The sequence below is a fragment of the Micropterus salmoides genome, unplaced genomic scaffold, assembly GCF_014851395.1.
Source record: "Micropterus salmoides isolate LMB-PRFRI ecotype aquatic unplaced genomic scaffold, ASM1485139v1 Ms_hic_scaffold_21, whole genome shotgun sequence".
Taxonomy (NCBI): domain Eukaryota; kingdom Metazoa; phylum Chordata; class Actinopteri; order Centrarchiformes; family Centrarchidae; genus Micropterus; species Micropterus salmoides.
This window is the reverse complement of record NW_024041262.1, coordinates 20008253-20028969: the sequence shown is the minus strand read 5'-3', so window position 1 is coordinate 20028969 and position 20717 is coordinate 20008253. Positions and strand designations below refer to the sequence as shown.

Below are 20717 nucleotides of genomic sequence, written 5' to 3'. Positions count from 1 at the left end.
CCACATTACCCCTATTTTAGCTTCATTACACTGGCTCCCAGTATGTTTTAGAATTGACTTTAAAATTTTATTGATCACTTTTAAAGCTCTTCATGGCCTCTCGCCTTGTTATATTTCTGACCTTTTAGTCCCATACGCACGTTGAGATCCTCGGGCAGAGGTCTGTTGTCTGTTCCAGAGTCTCGACTGAGAACTAAAGGGGACAGAGCCCCAGGAAATCAGGTCGGCTGAGTCAGTGAACTCTTTTTAAGTCCCTTCTTAAAACATACCTTTTATAGGAGAGCTTTTCCCGATTTTATTTGACTTTATTTTATCCCTTTTATTTTATTCTATTTTACTTATTTTAAATTTATCTTAAATGTGTATTTTAGTCTTTTCAATGTTTACATGATTTTATCTTGTATTGCTTTTGTATTATTGTCTCTTGGGTATTATTGTCTTTACACTTTACACTTTGTAACTTGTTTTTGAAAAGTGCTCTACAAATAAAGATTATTATTATTATTATTATTATTATGTGTCCATCTTGACGATTTGAGCACCAAGCATAATCGATGTGCGATATTTAACACTTATTTATATTTAACTACTCTGTAAACGCAGAACACCCATCCTAAACAAATTTCGATATGACTTTACACAGAGACGTTTGCGCGTTTCTTAATATTGGCCCTCTGTATCTGCCGTAGCACTGTATAAAAGCATCTTTAACCGGAAGTTCCACCCCTTTCCATCCCCTCTCTGGCAGACTGAGTGAGTTTCACGTTCACACATAAACACCATAACGATTTCAATCATCATCCATCCTCTTTAACGCAAATAATCACATGCATGTTACTGCCAAAGCATAGGTAGTTCATTCATCAGCTAAATGACGAAATGATGATTTGCTTTCCAGCACTTTTCTTTCCGATGTTATAACCGATAAACTGACTCCATCTTTCTCTGGTCCTCCACAGCGCTCAGTCCGCTGACACGGCAGCATGGTAAGGACGTGTTCTCATTTAAACACTTCAGTGGCTATGTGTACATAGCTGATAATGCTGTATCTTGTGTATGTCGACATGGCGAAACTTCAAATGTGTGTTTGTGGTGATAAATCAATCGACATGTCCTATAAAGTGGCTAGCATTTGGTTATTAGCATTAGCATAATGCCGCTAGCTTGGGACTGTTACAGAGGATAGAAATGTTCGCCAGCCAATACCAGCATTCATACATGAACGATGATGTGTTAACTGTTAAATCAATTTAACAGTTGAAACTAAGTTTGGTCAGCTGTAACTTAACAGCCGTTCCCATCTGCTGCAGGCTTCAGTTTTACGTTAGCTAATGATGGCTAGGTTAACGTAACTGACGTTGGTTACCTTAAATGAAGACCTGTTTTTGCCGTCAGCAAGACGTCCAAACATCTCAGGCTGATGTGCTCGTGATGCATTCACAGTCTTGCAAGAGTAATGATGGACCTAGTGCTGAGTTTCGATTTCTAACAGAAACGTCAGTTCCACCGGTCCCCTAACATTAATTTACAGTTGAGCCACAATCTGTTCATTTTGTTGCTTTGTCTTGATTGTTCCTGCTCTCTTCTTTTATTTGTAGCCTCGCAAGATAGAAGAAATCAAAGATTTCCTGTTGACGGCCAGGAGGAAGGATGCCAAGTGTAAGTTAAACTCTTGTCTCGCCTGCCTATCCTGGTTGATGTACATGCTCAGTTTTAGGGGTCTGTAAGTCCCCAAGTGTAGTTTACTATTTATTGCTGAGGAAAGAAGACTGTCAGTTGGTACTTTCAATTTATTCCAAATGATTTCTAGTGTAACATTGAGTCTAAAGTGAGTGCTCAGCAGGTCTGCTTAACATGCAAGCATGTGAAATTTCCATCCATCTATGTCACAGAAGTTTAAATTGTGATTCAAGTAGAGGTTCCTGTTGTGTTGAATCTGAACTGGCTTCATTATCTTCCTTCAGCCGTAAAGATCAAGAAGAACAAGGACAATGTTAAGTTCAAGGTGCGCTGCAGCAGGTACCTGTACACCCTGGTCATCACGGACAAGGAGAAGGCGGAGAAGCTCAAGCAGTCTCTGCCCCCAGGTCAGTATTAGAAGTTATAACAAGTCAGCTTGTGAAGCAAACTTAGACACAGCAGTCTGGAAAATGCAGTCTTGGTTTGAACATGGGAATCCCAGTTGGCAACATAGTGAAGGGTTTTTGGATTTGAATTAATTATATACATTTGACTTTTAGATTGTTTTGTTTGGTTTACATCTTCCTTGGGTCTAATTTAAATGTACTATGTAAAGTTTTGGACCACTGTTAGTTTAGTGTATGTTCCTATGTGGGTCACAAGGATGAACATGTACATTACAAGTAGTGGTAGCGTGATATATATATATATTCCTTTTGTCTACAGAGGATGTCTGTAGCCATAGTAAAACATTGTAAAGGAAGCAATGTGCTCATAAAAATCATATTGATGTAAATGGCAGTTCTCCAAGCATTCATAAAAACGTACTGCAGATGTTTTACATGTGTGACATGGATTCCACGTGTTTATTCGGCCTTTGGAACAATACCAGTGCATCTTACTTGAAAACAAATGTATAAACTAGTTTTTAAAATAAACTCGACTGGCTTTGTACCATTTTATATGGGATGATTGATGACAAAATTCTTGAGGCTGCTGAAGACGATTGAAACTGGAGACAGGAGCCAAAATGACTGAATGTTAACATTCAATCGTTACGTATGCCCAAATAAAGCATTAACAATAGGGAACTGTAGTCAACATTTTAAGATGACTAACAGGGCTTTAAATATACACATTATACAAAACAGGTGACTTGTTCACTGGTGTACAGGTATTGTTTTGATTTGAATATATGATGAGCTACTTGGATGGATCTTCTCCATTAAAAGGTCACTCGTGAACCCTGGTGCTGGTGGGGCTTTACTGATGAATTTAAGGATTTTTCATTCTGTTAATCTGAATGAACTTGTGACAAACGTGTTTCTCCAAGTGTTAACTGTTGTATGCTTTGGCTGCTTGAGCATTGTCAAAACAAATGTAACTCGAGGATTGCGCTTCTGATAAGGATGCAGCTCTAGTCCAGCAAAAACACAAGCAATGTGTAAATAAAAGTGTTTGATCTGTTTTTAGGAGATCTGCCAAGCTCAGATTCAAATATGATTAGTGTACTTTAACTGCATTCATGAAGTTGAATAATAGGTGGAATTGTTTTTGCAAAACTAATTTGTAATTTAACAATCATTTTACAATAAATCGTGTAGCAGCCATTCTAAGTAACGGCATGACTGAAGCCAGGCTGTCGCGTTGGATGTTCAGTGAATAGATTTGTAGGTGTTCATTAGCGAAAAATACAAGTGTTGGGTGCAGAAAGAGTGCCCCTGTCTTTTCTGGTGTGATGTTTTCATGGCAGTGAAGATTTTCTAACCTTTTCTTTGTCTTTACAGGTCTGGCTGTGAAGGAGCTGAAGTAAATCCGTGATGTACAGAGAATTGTAATAAAAAATTGGAAAACTGAGTTATTTGTCTGTGGTGTTTGTCCACTGTATTTTCATGCCCTGATCCAAACATAATGGCCCGGATGGATGGAAAAGCTGAACTGCATCATTGTGGTGTTTACATTGTTCATGCTTTTCTACAAATGCTGGTAGTCATGTGTCCATTGAGAACATGTGCTTAGTGGTTGATGATCTATAAAAGATTTGTCTGTGGGAAAGAATAAAATGCCTTGCACATAATTTAATTTACAGGAAATTAATTTGAACATCTATATAAAGGGGCTGCCACTGTCAAACACTTGTGAAATATATTTAGAAAGATTTAACTTGGCAATCGACAGCGGATCTATCTGTTTTGTGTATTATAAAATAGGCTACAACTTTAGTGCAGCATTGCACAAACATGCTATTCAAAGATTACTATATGCACACTTATGTTGTAGATAAACCTGATGACAGGGTTTAGAGTGGATGAAGTGATCTGTAAAACCTGTGGTTTGACTTCACTTTACAGAAGTATCTACAGATGTGAAAAAGGCTGTAGATAGTCGCCAACCTCTATTTTTACAATTTGTGAGGATAAACGTTGCAAGTATTTGACTCAGACGTCCCCTACTAGTAGAGGAATTAAACTATATCTGTATGTGAAAGTCCTCTGTAATCACCCCAGTTGTCCGCTATGTGGCAGTGCAGTAGCTCGTTCCGCAAAGAGAAACTGATACAACTTAAACAATTAAGTATTATGTTGAGATTAAAATTATATTTGTAGTGAGTGAATATGTGTATTTGTTGACTATACTTGTAGACTATACTACTCAGAGAGGCTGCAAACTGTTATTTCTAAACTCCACAGCGGGGCGTCTGCGCGCGCCTGTATCCTCATGTTCTTTCAGTGCGCGTCACCGGCGGTGACGGTTGTGTGTGTTTGGAGCGGCTGTCGGTCGGATAGGAGCTGTGGGTCCGCGGAGACATGGGCGCACTGTGATTATTTCTTGTTTTATGAAAAAAAAACTCTACTTTGCAACTACACTGCTGTCTCTGCAGGACTTCTTGGACGTTTTCTCTCATGTGTGACTGAGAGTGTTTCCACAAACGAGCATGCTTTGATCATTGTCTTTGTTTGATATGAAACGGGATTAAGATCTCCGGCAGCGGACCGAACAGCTCGCGTTAGTAAAGGGAGGCTAATTTAGGCTGTAGCCTAACTTTTTCTCGGGGCAGGGATGTCTTCGGCTCGGGTGGATTATATTGCGCCCTGGTGGACTTACTGGCTTCACAATTTTCCTCACATCAACCTGAGGTTTCAGCCCATTGACAACGGCTTCCAGCCTGAAGAAGAGAACTACCAGCAGGTCAGTAGAAGGAGAGGGGACATGGGGCTTTATCAGGAGCCCCCTTATCAAGGTCACAAGTAACAGGGACACACAATCATTATTGCTACTGTGACAACGTTTCTCGCTTTCTGTAATTATCCTTAAATATAATGCTTATACTTTAACTGTGGAAACCAGTTGTAGGGTGTTCATCACCATTATGTTTTATGCTGCCTCAGATTCAGATTACAGTTTGAATTATTGATGACAAAAGTGGCCCATAATGTCTGTGTGAGTGTCACCCAGTGCACTTAAGTGGTAGCCACCTTGAATAGTCCAGATATCCAGTCCCTTAGCTCAGTGAACCAAGTCAAGATTCTTTGAGTTATTGATGCTATAGATTATCATGTTATCATTAGTGGTCTTTCCAAAAGAAATCCATACTCCTCTTTGCAAAATTTGAGAAAGAGAGAGGATCAGGAACCATACTCGTGTGCGAATCTTGGCATCTAGATGTGTTTCACCCATGGGAGTTCCCATCTAACTCCAGAGGCGGTGACAGGGCTGTTTCACACAGCTATGAATGGGGCTAGGATCGACGTTGGATGACTAATGACCTGCAAGTTAACACATGTCAAATACTATGAGTGTTTCATTATTTCAAGGTCACAGCTTAGCTTCTGTCAGTGAATGTAGGCACATCATGCTGAGAATAAATGACATTTAAGTTCATTGCTGCAGCATTTTAGCACAGCAGTGTTCAGCATGAGGTAAGGGGACCTTTAGGGTCCAAGTGAGTCAGAAAGGGTGCCTAAAGGGGCCTAAAGATGTCAAAGTGTTTAATTTTAGAAGTGAAGTGACAGACAATGGAAGAATTGGCTATGGGAATCACATGTGTGATGTCAGTCAAATGTAAAATAAACATGAACTAGCAAAAGGATACACTTGCAGATATCAGTTAAATTTAGACTAATAATCCCGGAAGGGAAGGAAGGATACCGTGCACTGGTATCACAAAAGACTGTATTGTGAAATATTGTTATCATGCTTTCACTTGCCATGCCATCATTTACTGTACAAAAATTTGGGCAGCAGGATGGAGTTGTATTGGGGAAAGCAAGCTGCAACTGCTTTGATTAGCTGAAAGACATGACGATCAATGACAGACCTTAAAACAAACCTATGCAACTCTTGCTGTATAACAACCACTATAGCCACAAGTGACAATTACAGGATAATGGCAAATAAAATGTAGTTTTATAGTAACAAACTGACTTTAGTGATGTCAGTTTTTCACAGCAAAACCTAGCTGAAGTTTGCTAACATTAGCTATTAGCCACTATAAGCCACTGGTCATAGCAGACCAAGACTGGAGCAATTTAAAACATATATATATATATAACTTTTAAACAAGCAATAGGTTTTTTTCACAGCAGATATTTTGACTTGTCGCATTAGAAAAAGCCTAGTTGTCACCAATAATGTTAACAATTGCTCCGTTAATATCCATATAGTGAGACAACGTGAACAATATACTTTTAGGTTTTGGGCCACTTGGGGGGAGTGGAAACAAGCTGTAAACACAATACTGACTTATTATGTTGATGTAGCGAACTTGTAAGAATAGTTGCCAATTTACACAACCTGAAGATACGAAGAAAAATTAACATTATCATTCATTCAGAGTTGTGTTTCTGGCCACAATGTACGCCTAATAACTTATTTCCTTTTTGCTCAGTTTTGGGACTCCACCAACTCCCGAGGGAAACACGTTAGCCTCTAAATGCTCGATTATGTCCATATGATACTCATTAATTTTGTCTGCTGTTTGTTGCAGAGCAGGAAGTGTACATTAAAAACAAAGATTGAAAGCTGTCTTAGTGTCTACAGCCCAATCACATCTTACAGCACTGAAACATTGGCTTTAACATTAGCTGTGATTCTTCCCTTTGCTGCTGTCTCTTCACCAACTGTGGTAGATTGATGCATTTCTGCTCTGTAAGATATCAGATGGTAGCACAACTAAATTGAATTTATGTTTTGCTATTATCAAGGAACATACAGGGAGAGAAGTGAAGGATTTTTTTCTTCTCATGCTGCCAGTTTCAATGGTTGCACCGTGGTAGAGTCAGGGCCACAGGGTGTGTGGGGGGGTGTGTACGTGGGGGGAGACTGAGAAGACTGTCAACCACAGACAGGCACTCGAATCAGGGGTGGGAAACCCCCATCATCCCAACATCCACTTCTCTTGTTCTCTATGATTTTTGTTTCTCTGTTTCTCTCCCTGCCTCATCTCTGACACAACCATGCTCCTGCTCTCTGTTATCTGTCTTCCACAGATATAGGTCAAGCCCTTCGTGCCCCCACACTGTAGAATAATTTTTTGTAAAGCACCAAAGCTAATGACACAATTTCAAGCTGATGCAAGGCTATTTAGGCCATTACATTTCCTGTCCTATGTGGGCTGGCAAGCTTAATTCTGATCACCACCTTCTTTTTTGACTGTCTTATGTAGCAGTGATAATATGCTGCAAATCATCACTGTGGTATTAATGAACATTGTATCCAGTTTGTTTCAGTGCTAAAATGTTTAACAGCATAGTAAAGAATTCAGTTTAACAGAACAAAGATAATAAGTCCACTCTTTTGTAAAGGAATTGCTGAATCGATGTTCAGTTGGCCATTGCTGCGGAGAGTATTGAGCAGCCAGTCGTGCCTTTAACCCAGCCTGTATGCCTTTTTAAAGGAAGTGTAATTGGCTAGTTGTAGTGTGGGCAATCCTGGTGAAATTCCTTTGTGGGCTTTGGGCCAGCAAATGTGATGGAATGCAAGGGGTTGTGATCTTTCACTGTTCTTTGTCTGTGCATATGTGTGTCTGCTGTAGTAGGTTTCTCATCCACTGTTGGACACTGGTATTGTCAGTAATGGAATGTCCGTCAGCTGAATCACCTGACTAGAGTTTTTCTCTAATTTCTGTCTTCTGACAATAAGCAAGCTATTGTTCTTTATCTTACAGTCACATATTTTGGAAAATCTTATCCATTGCTGCATCAAACTTCTGAATAAAGGGTTCTGTATGCATGAAACAAGCTAGGTCATACAGCTTGTTGTCTGACTACTTCTGAATGTAAAAGTATGAAGCCTGCCTTTACAGCCACATCCTAGCTGCTTCACACTGATCTGTCTCTAAGAAGGAATCTATGGTGGTGCACACAGTTTTACAGTTAATAAAAGTGATGACATTTCTGTGGAGAGAGAGCCTACTTTCACTCCTCCACATACCTGGGCAATCGCTGCCTGCAGCAATGATAATTGTCTGTTTGGGAAGTTATGGAGATTGTCCGACACAGACTCGGCCACCCCGATTCCACAGTTGGAAAGGGGGTTTCAGGCACTATAAGCAATTTTAAGAATACTAAGGCCTTTACTGACCTCTCAGTGAGAAAGTGACACCCAAGCAGTGTTGATGATTGCTTTGGGGATGCACATGCTCCTGAGAAAATCTTCTGATCTCCTCAGTGATCACTCAGTCCTCCTCAGCAAGCTCTGTCTGATGTGTGAAATATATTTTGCTGCTCTGTATCTCCCTGTCCCGAGGCCTGACGGCAGAGAGAGAGACAGCAAAAAATGCATAAAGCTCATCCAAAACACTTTGTGTGTGTGTGTGTGCGCCCATGTGTTTGGGTGTGTGTGTTGAGCCAGACATCATGTGTAGGTCAGCAGGTCCTACTCCATCTGACTTCCCTTCCCGTTTCCTGTTTTGTGACTCAAACACGTTTGTGCCATCACATGGACTGCTGTTCCTCATATCCATCCAGCCAATGTTTACTCATTTTATTTGATTAACAAATGACATATTGTAGTTGCCACAGTTTCAGAGTCATGTAGCTTATACTGATGAGGTCTTTTGATGAAAGACAATTTGATACATTTTCATTTCTGTTGGTGGTATTTAGGTAGGTAAGTAGGTAGGTTTATTGTCACAATATAACAAGTTATAGGGTGAAATTGAGTTCTGTAACTCCGTTCTGCTACATAGCAGACAATATATATATTAATATAGAATCAATTATAAAAATGGTCTACAGAAAAAAAAACTATAATAAATGGAGCAGTGCTGAGGATGAATTAGAGTTTAAGAGCCTGATAGCTTGGGGGAAAAAGATGTTCTGCTGTCTAGTGGTGTAGCAGCAAAAACTTCTATATCTCTTCCCAGAAGACAGCAGGGTGAACAGGCTGTGGCTGGGTGGGTACTGTCCTTTAGTATCCTTTGGGCTCTGCGTAGGCACTTCACCTCACTGATGTCACTGAGATGGAAGATGGGTACCAATGATCTTCTGAGCAGTTTTAATCACCCTCTGCAGAGCCCTCTGGTCCTGGGCTGTGCACATCCCATGCCAGTTTCTGATGTTTACAGTCAGGATGTTTTCTATTGCTCCTCTGTAAAAGCTGACAAGAGCTTGGCACGGGAATTTGGCCTTCTTCTTCTCAAGAAATCTAGTCATTTCTGAGCTTTCTTCACCAGTGTGGAGATGTGAGATGACCATGTCAGGTTCTCTGTGATGCTGATTAGAAGGAACCTGAAAGTATTCACCTGCTCCACCTCAGCACCACGGATGTAGACAGGAGTGTGTGTCTTTATCGCCTTCTTCCTGAAATCAATTGATCAGCTCCTTAGTTTTGCTGATGTTACCGCACCACTCTACAAGATTATGAATTTCCTCCCAATATGAAGTCTCAACATTGTTTGAAATCCGCCTGATGATGTTGGTGTCATCCGCAAACTTCACAACAGAGTTCTCTCCTTGTTGGGGGATGCAGGGATATATTGTGAAATTTGCTTTTATGGTAATTCACTATCTGGAGGTCACAGCTGGCCTGCGTTTTATTTATGAGAATTAAACATTTTCCTATTATTACTATCTGTGGTTGACACAGTAATTACAGATTGGGGATTTATACTCATAGTGAATGCTCAGTCATGCACAGAAAATAGCATAACGTGTTGTTACACTATTGCTGAAGGAAAAAATGCCATGTTCTGTATTCACTACTAAAAAAGTCTACATTATCCCATTGTAGTGTAGTATAAAGAATGGAAATAAAGTGTTTGTATTTTAAGGTGAGATTAATCACGTTCGTCTTTTTGCTTTTTGCAACTTCAGGTTACTTTAGAGAACTGACAGCATTAGATACTCAGTAATTGATTCTCAGTTTAATGCAAAATTTCATCCGCTTTATTACCTTAACAATCATGGACATTTAGGTAGATTCCACACTTCCTGTATAACAATGACAGAACAGACGATTAAAGAACATTCGTCTATCCCACAGCACCAGAGAACAAAGAGTTTTGCTTAATAGCTGCACCATTTGTCCTTGACAAAACAACATCCACTTTTCCTGTCCCCCGACTGATCACTTTAATGTCCAGCTCAGACAAATTTCTATTGAAAGCTTTTATCTTGCTATTACCGTGGCCTACAATAATATGGGATAAATGAGCAAGCCACAGACAGACTATTCAATTACAGAAGCAAACACATACTCTTAACACACTTGATCTTTCTGCTTCAGTGGTTTTTCTCACAGAGATTCCCTGGGAACAGTGTTCTACCCGAGTGCATGCCAACAGCATCCTCCTTCAGACCTTTATGTTTCTTCTGTTGTCTTTGTTTTCCCTGTTTCTCGCTCTCTCACTTTTGTATTTCTGCGGCATCAGCATTTCATTCCCCTTCCCCTCTATGTTCATTGATGTTACACCTTCCAATACCAATCTACTGTAAATGGATGTGCCATTGTGTTAAAGCCGTGTGGGAGACAGAAGCCATGAGGATAAAATGTGTTTTTTCCCCCATTTTTAGGTAAAGATAATGTTCTTTAAGCAGCAATGGCTTCCTAAAGCACAGTTATTATTGTGTCATTATACCTACGTTTTTTATTTAATTCATAACATTTGTTAATATCCCTGATGTTGTGATCTCAAATATTTGATTGTGTTTTTGCACCAGCTCATCTTCACATAATGCCATTTGTTACAAGGAAAAAATTTTGGTGATTACAGCTGATTTTACAACTGAATGCATAAGCTGTTGACTTAGCTGTGCGTAGTTTTGTGTGATAGAAAATAGAGAATTATGCATACCAAAGCCTGAAAATCCATTATCTATTCAGCTATCGGAACCACTCTGATAGCATTGGAAATTTTCCAGCTCTTGTTGTTGCCTCCTCAAGAAAATCAATCTTAAATCTGCTATTCTTGATTTCCATGCTCCTTGTCGCACCTCAGCCTCTCCCTATTTGTGTTAATGACCGTGTGACCTTATTGTTAAAACAGTGATTTTCCTCCGCTCAACCCCGGCATTTTTTATATATTACGCAGCAATCTACTTAGTCCTCATTTGTGTTATGCATACACATAAAAGGATGCACTGACGGTGTCCCCTCTGGCTCTCCAGAAGGTCATTAACCCCAATCTGTCTCTATAGTGCTTGAAGCCAGTGATTAGCATCACCTGATTGGCTAGATGGTATGGCCGAGGTCTGTACTAATAAGGCAGCATGTCCATCCCTCATGCTGATGTAACAACATTTAAACAAGATATGACAGCACTGAATGACTATCCATTGAGCTGGGGGCTTATGATTGTTTGGTATTCCTGTGCATTTCCTTTGTGACATGATTTTAGTAGGTGATGAAGACCACAAAACGAATCTTCAGCAGGTCAGATCAAATGTATGTACCCACCAGTGCTGCATGAACTGGGACAAGTGGATTCATGCATTCCCCTCCAGCAGAAAAAACAATGAAAGTCTGCTCTTCCTTTGGGGGTTGGGGATCCTTTGTTGGGGGGGGGTGTAGCATCAAAATCACGACCCCTGGCTCCCGTGAGGAAGGGTTTGGGCTTCGGGTTCACAGAGGGAGTTGAGCAAACAGGGAGGTAGCATGCTTCGCCGCACTCCAAAGATGTCCCGGTAAGCATGACCTGCACAGAAAGAGGCAGTTACTTGATAGAGATTCATGAAGGTTATACAGAACAACAGGAATAAGGCAAACAGTTCTCTTTATTGAAAAGATGGAAAAAATCTTAGAAAATGAGCAAGCACTACACCTCACAAAGCTCCTGAGACCTTCAGTTTGTTTGTGTTGAGGGCAACACGACAGTGCAGCGTAACAGATTTAAAGGATCCTTTAGCAACAAAGCCCCATCTTCCTCCCTTTTCCTCCTCCTCTCATCCATAACTCATGGGTCGCTTTGCTGGGACTTAATGGTGTCCCAGCTGTGAACACGGGCAGGCCCAGCCGAGTGCACTCAGCCGGAAAGAGCCCAGGTCCCTGGGGTGTTTGCCCAAGTGTCAGTGTGGGACAGGCAGCAGCGTGGAGGAATACAGTGAGTCGCACTGCTCCATTGATCTTTGGGGAGGGGGGCATTTCTTCATAGTGATGCCATTTCTCAAGGCACTCTGCAGCTTACATTCAAATTTGTGTCTGCTTCCCAGTACAATTTGTTTGTCCCAGTTTGTTTTTGCTCTTGAAGGGGCACTCTTCACACCACATGGAGGTCAGTGAACTTTTCAATTACTGAAAGCAGTTTTATAATGTCTCCTCTAAATCTGGGGGAGCTTTGGGAAGTCTGAGAAAATGTCTCTGCTCTTGTCATCATGTTATCTCAGCTTGGGCTTGGTGATTAGAAATTTCAGCGGAAACCCTGTGTTAAAAACTTGGGGTGAGGGATTCATAAAAACTTTCTATTATATTGCATTATGGGAATTGTAGGATCCAGTGTTTTGGGAGCTTTACTCATACTTGGAACTAAAAGCCAAGATATATCTGCCTATAAATTTTGACCATTCTTTTAAAAAATCTCTAAAACCAACTCTATTGATTTGCAACAGCGAGAAGAGGCTCCTGCTGCTCACTACGCTTTGACTTTTAAGGTGGAAGTTCTTTCTTTGTCCACGTCTTTTTCCTTCTGTAACTGGCTTGACACCCGTTTAACCCCTATCATGTTGAAGGAATGTCACTGTCCATTGAGGCCACACACACACGTACTGTACATCAGTGCACGCTGCGCCTGGAGACCTTCTCCACCTCCGCACAGCTGTCTGCCACCTGCTGTTGAGCAGCCATGCTTGCGGAAGACACTTCGTATCGCTTAGCGTGCATTTAGCACCGCTCCAAGCCTGTAGAATTCCACTGTTACACGTCTTAGACCTGCTTAGCAGATGCACTGTAACAGATGGAGGTCCTTTCCATCTCTATGTATTAATTATGGTCACTACTTGTGTATTAAAAATTGATTTTTAATGGGCTCTAGGCATAAGGCACACACTATATACCACTTAGACTGTTGTTTGCATCTGCCTTGACATATAGCTCATCCTCTTGGTCTCTTTCCATTCTGCTCCAATAAAGCACCTGTTTTAACAGGGAAGTGCTCTTCATGAGGTATTCAGGTCAGATTTTCACGGGGAAAACATGCCATTCTTTTATACATGGACACTGAACATTTGGAAGCATTTTCTGCAAGAAATCACTATTCAGAGTCCTTTTGATGCAATGATGTTGCGTAACTGTGAAGCTTTAAATATGGACTTATAAAGTGCATTGAAGTTGGATTTATTGCAGGGCTTTTGTATTGGTTTATAAGTGCAAAAATGATTAGTAGATAAATCAGTTACTCGGTTCACAGAAGATTAATTGGCAATTTTAATCAGTTTTTGGATTGGCATTTTATAGATAAAACAAATAATGGATTAATAAAAAAAACAGTTGATAGATTACTCAGTTATTTAAAAACATCTTGAAAACCTAATTGGATTACATTTTGCAAAACATGAACTGGCAGCTTTGCATTTTATTAAATTCACACAGTGGCTACATGAGTATTTTTGAGTAACTGATGGAATATGATAAAAAAAAATTGTTGTTGAGTTCACCTACATGTCATCCCTTAAATAAGTCCATTAGTCGTCCTTTGGGGCAGAGCACGTGGCTGATTTGACTTATCACGCACTTGTGTGTGTTCATTTTTGTACATTCAACAATGAGATTCTTAGGTTTGCTCACTATCTGGGGAAAATCGTAGCATTATGCAACGTTCCAGCCTCAGGGCGAAGCCATCTACAATGGACTAGGAGAGAAACTGGGCTGTGCACTGAGTAATGAAGAGTCTGTCTGAGGTAGCCATGTGGATGAGGTAGCTGTGTCTTTGTCTTCCCTTTACAGAGACAGGCACGTGCAAACACACACTTTGTTGTTCCTTGCCCCGTTTTTCTCTTTCCCTTGTCTTCACTCTTTCTCATCCACACCCTGCTGTCTTACTCCTTTCATTAGCTACAATATTCCCTCCATCACTCTGTCACCCTCTCTTCCTATTTCTCTTTTTTCTCATCCTTTCCCCCTCTACTCGCTCCAGATCTCAGTGATTGCCTTTCCGCACTGCTAGATCTTTCTTCCCTTTCTTTCCTGTGTCATTGCCCCCAGCCTCATGCTAACCCCACCCCCTGTCTATAGGGACAATTGAGGGGAAACAAAACAGAGAAAACAGTGGAGTGGGCCTCTTGAGTTGAGAATGAGTAAGTAAGGAGAAGGGTGTTAACATATCGAGTCTGCTTTTATGGGAAACTACTCAGACCTAATTTAGGTAGCAGTTAAGTGGTCAGACCTGCCAATTTGATTTTACCAAAGAGCGAATGTGTGTACACTCTTGTCGGTAAACCATAAATGGTGTTTTTACACATAATGGAAGGTTGGAGCACTTGGGAAGTGAAGGTTGCAGGATGGGGTTTTTGGTGTGTGTCTTTGTGCATGTTCAGTCCACTGAATGAATGCTACATAATTCAAAAGCCATTATTTTTGCGCCCTACTACTGAGAAGAAAGGACAGTAGAGAGAGAGTGATAGACAGAAAGTGGAGAGTGTTGTCAGTTGCTTTAAAAGCAACCTTGGAATAAATGTTTCTCCAAAAAGAAATTTGTGACTTCCTTCTCAAACTCCATCCATCCATCCATCCATCCGTCAACAGCTTATCCTGTGTACAGGTTCGCGGCAAGCCCCATGCAATTTTTAAATTATACGATGAGTTTAAGGGGGGTTTGGTGGCCCAAACATGATGGAACGTACAACTAAAAGATAATATAAACCAAAGCTTATACCTTTGATGGTCCATGTGAGTCACTGAGCCCCAACCAGGTCCCTCTACTGTTTTTCGGACTGGTTCTGCCCCTTCTGCCACATTCCCTCCTTTCTCTGCATTGCCTGGCTGCAGGGGAATCACAAGACAGAGGCATGGCAATTTAAGCAGGCCTGTCACATGCTGCTTAATTCAAATAGGCTGTGGTAATTCGCCCTTTCACTCGTACTCCCTCCCTGTCGCAAGGGCACGAACTAACCTGCAGGTTACCATGACAATAAAAGCGGCTGGGTGGCCCAGTGTTTGTGCGTTCAGCAGGAGTTTCCCCCCTTTTCTCCACTTCGACCAATCTGGGGCTTTCTCCCACCCATCCCCCCACGTTTGTATTATCCACCTGCGTCCCACATCTCCGTCTCATTTACTGGGTTCACCTCAATTACACCCAATTTACACCGATTCTCATCACAGATGAGACGAGGAGCTTCTCTCTCTTGTCTTTTTGTCTCACCTTGGTGCACACTGCCATCCGTCTGTCTGAGCACAACCATTAACACATTTATAATCCCATCTCTTAAATTGTGGTGCTAAAGTTCCACACCTATTTAATGGCCCTCTAGACAATATGAGGAATTTGAGGGGTCAATGAGTGGAGACAGTGCTCTGTCCTTCCTTTGACACTTTACTTTTTTTCCCTTTTTTTTATCAGCAGATGTGTGGCCTTCTACATGAAAGGCATGTAGCCGTGAAATGAGACAAGATGAGACACTGCACCCCAACAGATGGAGCTAGGCAGAGGAGAGAGAGTAGAAAGACAGATTGTTTTAAGGGAGAAGGGAATAAATAAAAACTGAGATTCATGGTGTAGGCAAATGATAAAAACTAAGTTTCATAGAGCAAAAAGTGCAAAATGAGTGATGATATCTATCTTGTTGTATTTTTGCTCTTTTATTAGCAAAGTTGACAGGAAAGGGACTGTGTCAGATTCTAAAAACAGCTGTTTTGAGGCATTTGGATGATTTTTAAAAGTACCTGGCTCTTTTATAGCAATAGTTGACATAATCCTGCAGATTCTTTCCCTTTTTTATTTTTTATTTTTAAATCCCACTGCTTGACTTGTAGGACACATAACATCGCAGCATGGGAACAGATGGCCCAGCACCAAAAAGATTTCAGACAAACTAAAAAGGAAGAGAAAGGCGTTTAAAAAAGAGGTGCTGAGCTTGAATAAACCCATCTGCTCACAGATGGCTGCAGAATTCATTTGAGGCTCTTAGGACAGTCATGTTGCTATTTTTGTCATGGCACTCCATCTCTCACAGAAGGTGGGATGGGGGCTAAAGGAGGAATGAGAGGGAGAAGTAGATGCAGAGATGTATGAGGAGGTGTGGATGCAGCTGGCCTTGTCTGTGGGAGCAGACATATTCATTTGTTTTTGTGTGTCTTATTATCGCGCTAATCAGAGTAACTGTTGATGTTAGTCGGAAATTGATTGTTTGGAGTCACTGAACATCTTTATATTACTCAGGGACAGGAGCTGTCCGAGTGAAATGGAGAGAATTTGAGGACATTTACAGGCTGACGTGTGTAAAGTTTTCTTCCTTTCCAAGTATCAACAAGGATGTTTGTTTGCGTTCAGCTGCCCATTCCACACCTGCATAGTGTGAACCACGGTCGCTCTCGCGCATCAGTGGTAGCGTGTTGGGCACTAATAGGCCTACTGTAATATTACTTTCACCAGTAAAGAGCAATGTAACGGATTACTATTTCCAAAACTGCTAATCCAAGTAACGCTGCGCTACTGAACGCACCTTCCATTAGTGAAACGTGAAAGCGCGACCGCGGTCGCGCTTATGTTGTTCAAGTCATCTCAGCCAAAAAGCTAAAGAAAGACGGGGGAACAGGGAGAAAGAGGTAGCCTATTTTCGACAGCTGTAAGTAACGTTATTGCCATTATTGTGTCACAGTCAATGCAAAGAACATTGTCATCCGTTGTAAGCTTTGTGCCACCAGCAAAAAACTTTAAATCGCGAAAAATTCTGCATTTATACTATACTAAAGCAACACAGCAACGTGAAGCTCACAAAGAAACTCCGGTGTTCTTACGATCTATGCTGCCTTGTCGAATAATGTAACCGTAGCGCAAATCGACAGCACAGTCTATCGAGTCGCTCTGCCCTATCGAAAAATGCTACCTTATGTGTTCCCTTTTCCAATCCCATAAAGTTATAACTCTCACAGTATTATGACATGTTCTGTTTTTTGATTAGGCTATATTATAACATCATTTCAGGGGTAGCGTATTCTGACTAATATCCCATATCAAATAATGCTCCCATTACAGAATCATTTTATATTGCACCACTACTCACTCCATGTGTAGGCTATTGTACGGAGATGGGGAGCATGTTGAAATACTATATTATGCCATCTTTATTTAAGATATCAGGGGTTGCTGCCAGTGATGCTTGGACTCATCGGGAGAGAGTGGCGTTATATCACCCAGTAAAGTAGCTACTAAGTAGCTAAGTTAATACTTTTTAAAGGCTTATGCTAAGTAACTAGTAGGTACGCCTAATATTATTTCTGAGTAACTTGCCCAAGACTAAGTCGACAATAAGTTTCGGATAAATTGGGTAAGTTAGGCTATGTTTTGATTATTGCTTGTTAGGCTAGGTCTAATGTTTAGTTTGACTTTGCTGTCTATTTATCAATCATTTACGTCTTCCTTATGTTAAAGGTTTTGGCCGTTATAAATTAATTTATTGTGAATGGTTGTTAGAGGGTTTATATAAGGCCTTTTTCAGATGGCTCTGCGCTCCTCATCAACAGACAGGCAAACAAGCACTCCCCCCCGATAACCATGGCAACGGCTTCTGTGTAACTGGCGCGATCCCGAAACTGTTGCGGTCGTTCTCGTCTCCCGCTGCCACAGTTGAAATGTTTTTCCTACAGTTTATCAGTAGACTGAGACTGATCTGACTGTTTGATCTGAGTTTCCTGAAGAATATAACGTAATGTTTCTTTAACAGTTAGGCCACCAGGTCTTAAACAGGCGAAAACCTTTGCTGCTGTCTCTTATTCATTAAAAATAATCTATTAACTTTAACTGAACTAATTTGAAAGTTAGTAGTTATATTATTTAGTTATAGACTCAATTATTTCATGTTGAATGTTGCACATTTAGCTGTTGAAGTTTAGTAAAAATGAATACAATATAATAATTATTATAGAGAGGTTGTGATGGGGCAGTGTATTAGACACTTGTCTTTGATTCCCACTGCAACACATCCACCAAATAAGTTATCGTCATGGGTCCTGCTTTACAATCCATATTTTCCTGATTTTTTGCCCTTTGCCAATCACATGCCTGATTACTGAATGAAGCTCTGCTATTAAGCAGAGGCCAAGTGGATATGCCTTTAATGGCTATGAATCTGATGAGTCATGTCATTTTGAGATTTCTCAAATGGACAGCAGATGAAAAATTACCTGTTCAACAGAACACACACTTTAAAGGCATTAATTTGTCTATAATAATTCATGTTGTCTAGTAGCCTACTTCATGCTAACTCTTTGGCTTATAGTATGCTAACTTAAATTATTACAAGGAGCATTGTCATATGAATGTCTTAAAAGCAGATGGCTAGTATGTTATTGCTAACGTGTTCATTTTGAGACATGTTTCTGACCACCAAGTCTAATATTCACTCTCCTTTTAGCTCTATTTTGGTCTCCAACTCCTGAGAAAAAAATATCTGGCCATAGTTGCTAGTTGTTTGGCTTTTTTCACCAGCTAGCTTAGTCGTTACCTTTGCCTGCTGTTTGGTTCTGGGCAGGTAAGCTTAGTGTGCAGTCGGTTTATCGGAGCTAAGCTACTTTGGTAAAAACTTTGTTCTACTGGAAAGGGTGTTACTGATAATGAAATTTGCAAACTGTACCTGTAAGAAGTTAAAAAGCCTGATAAAGCACTAAAAATATTTATTTTAAAAGATTATTTTAACTTTTAACTATTTTTAACTTTTATTCCTTTGGACAACCAATCGACAGCATGTTGAGTTTAATTCAAATTAAATGTATGGGGTATACCAATAAAATATAATAATAATAATGATAAATTGAATTTGTATAGCGCTTTTCACAAACTCAAAGTCGCTTTACAGAGCAGATAAAGAAACATGACGAAAAAAAAAAGAAAAATATATGTGATATACCAATAAGATTGCAATACCTTGCTTTTAATGGGCAAGTGAACCAACAGGCAAATTTCCCCAAAACTAAAGTTATGTAAAACTTGCTGGGAAGCATTATTCATAAGTGACCCTGCATTCCAGGTTGTTCATTGCTTGAGGTAAAACATGAGCTCTGAAACCACTTTTTGTTTCTGACTTAGCTGCATTAAGTCATCGCCTCTCCTTCTCTTTCTCCCCGTAGTCTTTAATATTCCTGGGCTGTGTGGCTGCTGCGGGACTCGGCGTCAACCTGCTATGTCTGGCCATCTACCTGAGCTGTTTGTGCTGCTGCCGCAAAGACGAAGAAGAGGAGAGCAAGAAGCCCAACTCCTGTTGTGTCACCTGGTCTGCTGTTGCTGCCGGCCTCATCACATGGTGAGAGAATCAAGATGAGACAAGACCAGATGTTATGCCTAACTACTGATTATCGTGCGCACACACTCATTGTTGATGTCTGCCACTCTGTGTGTTTTCCCATTTTCTTTATTGGTCATTCAGTATTCCTAACGGGGAGCTGAAATTGGTATGATGCTTTCACTGCAAAGACTCTCAGTCTGAGAGTGAGATCCACAACTTAATAGTTCATTGTGCACATATTGACAGATTTGTCTGTTTGTCTGCCTGTCTCTGTTTTCCCATTTGTATTCCCGGGGTGTTCAGGGTCTCTCTTTCTGGTCTACATACCTGTCAGTCCACCTCCCTTTTCAAAAAATCTTTGGCTTCTTTTTGCAGTTCTGCAGATACTTGTGGTTTGGGTTCACAATAGCATTGTCAGTCTTCCTTATAATGTTCCTTTTGATGAGATCACTCTTTGATCTCTATCATGTCTGGTAAATCTCTTTTAGCACTGATATAGTTGAAATCTCTCTGATAACCCTCACGCTTTCTATATTTTTTGTGATTTGTAGTTTAAAAACAGACATAAAATATGCAAAAGAATGAAAGGTTTTGATATTTGTACAAGCAGTGTTTCCCTTGAACATCCGTCTGGATATGTGTTTGTCAGAACAGGTCCCTAAGAAGCTATGGCGTCTGTTTGGAGGGGATATTGGCACAGTCATCTTATAGTTTACCAGCCCTGGGTTTACACTGGCATTCTGACTCTCAAGCTCCATTGTTGTGGGAGCAGCCATCCTGATGTGGGTGTATTATGAATATTCTGCTGAGAATGCAATACAAGTGACACAAATGCAATACTCCCTCTGAGTAGCCTATAGTATTTTATGTTACTTTAGGTGCAGACTAACATATATAAAAGGCAACAATATAAAATAAGACAGAGAAACATCATGAGTTGTATGAATATTTTACTCTTTACATCTTATATTATATAAAATGATATGAATGTAGATGAATATTACACGGAAGTACAGCACAGACATTTTCATAGATTCCTTAAACTCTTTCATTACTTGTAAATAACATTTCTCCCAGCTTAATGCACTAGCAGACCATAAAGTTTATCAAGCGTAGCCTATTTATTTTGCTTCTATAAAAAAGCCTCCTGTTTACATCGTTGGCTGA

The 20717-nt window shown here is 40.4% G+C and overlaps 2 protein-coding genes across 4 annotated transcripts in view; both read left to right on the top strand.

Moving 5' to 3' along the window:
• The first annotated feature begins 679 nt into the window (after positions 1 to 679).
• Positions 680 to 3537, top strand: rpl38 (ribosomal protein L38). 2 transcript variants are annotated; one of them, XM_038736321.1, is made up of 5 exons: positions 680 to 753; positions 960 to 986; positions 1599 to 1659; positions 1965 to 2087; positions 3468 to 3537. In XM_038736321.1, the coding sequence occupies exons 2-5, from the start codon at positions 984 to 986 to the stop codon at positions 3491 to 3493; spliced, it is 213 nt and encodes a 70-aa protein (XP_038592249.1). In that variant the 5' UTR covers positions 680 to 753; positions 960 to 983; the 3' UTR covers positions 3494 to 3537. The 2 variants fall into 2 exon arrangements, with proteins under 2 accessions (XP_038592249.1, XP_038592250.1); XM_038736322.1 differs by lacking the exon at positions 680 to 753 and having other exon boundaries at positions 941 to 986.
• Positions 3538 to 4423: 886 nt separating this feature from the next.
• Positions 4424 to 20717, top strand: part of ttyh2 (tweety family member 2) — a 67918-nt gene continuing 51624 nt past the window's right edge. The window contains exons 1-2 of one of the 2 annotated variants that reach the window (XM_038735949.1): positions 4424 to 4869; positions 19396 to 19568. In XM_038735949.1, coding sequence (XP_038591877.1) covers positions 4741 to 4869; positions 19396 to 19568 — 302 coding nt within the window. In that variant the 5' untranslated portion in view covers positions 4424 to 4740. The remainder of the gene's footprint in view (positions 4870 to 19395; positions 19569 to 20717) is intronic. The other variant, XM_038735950.1, reaches the window with a different exon arrangement.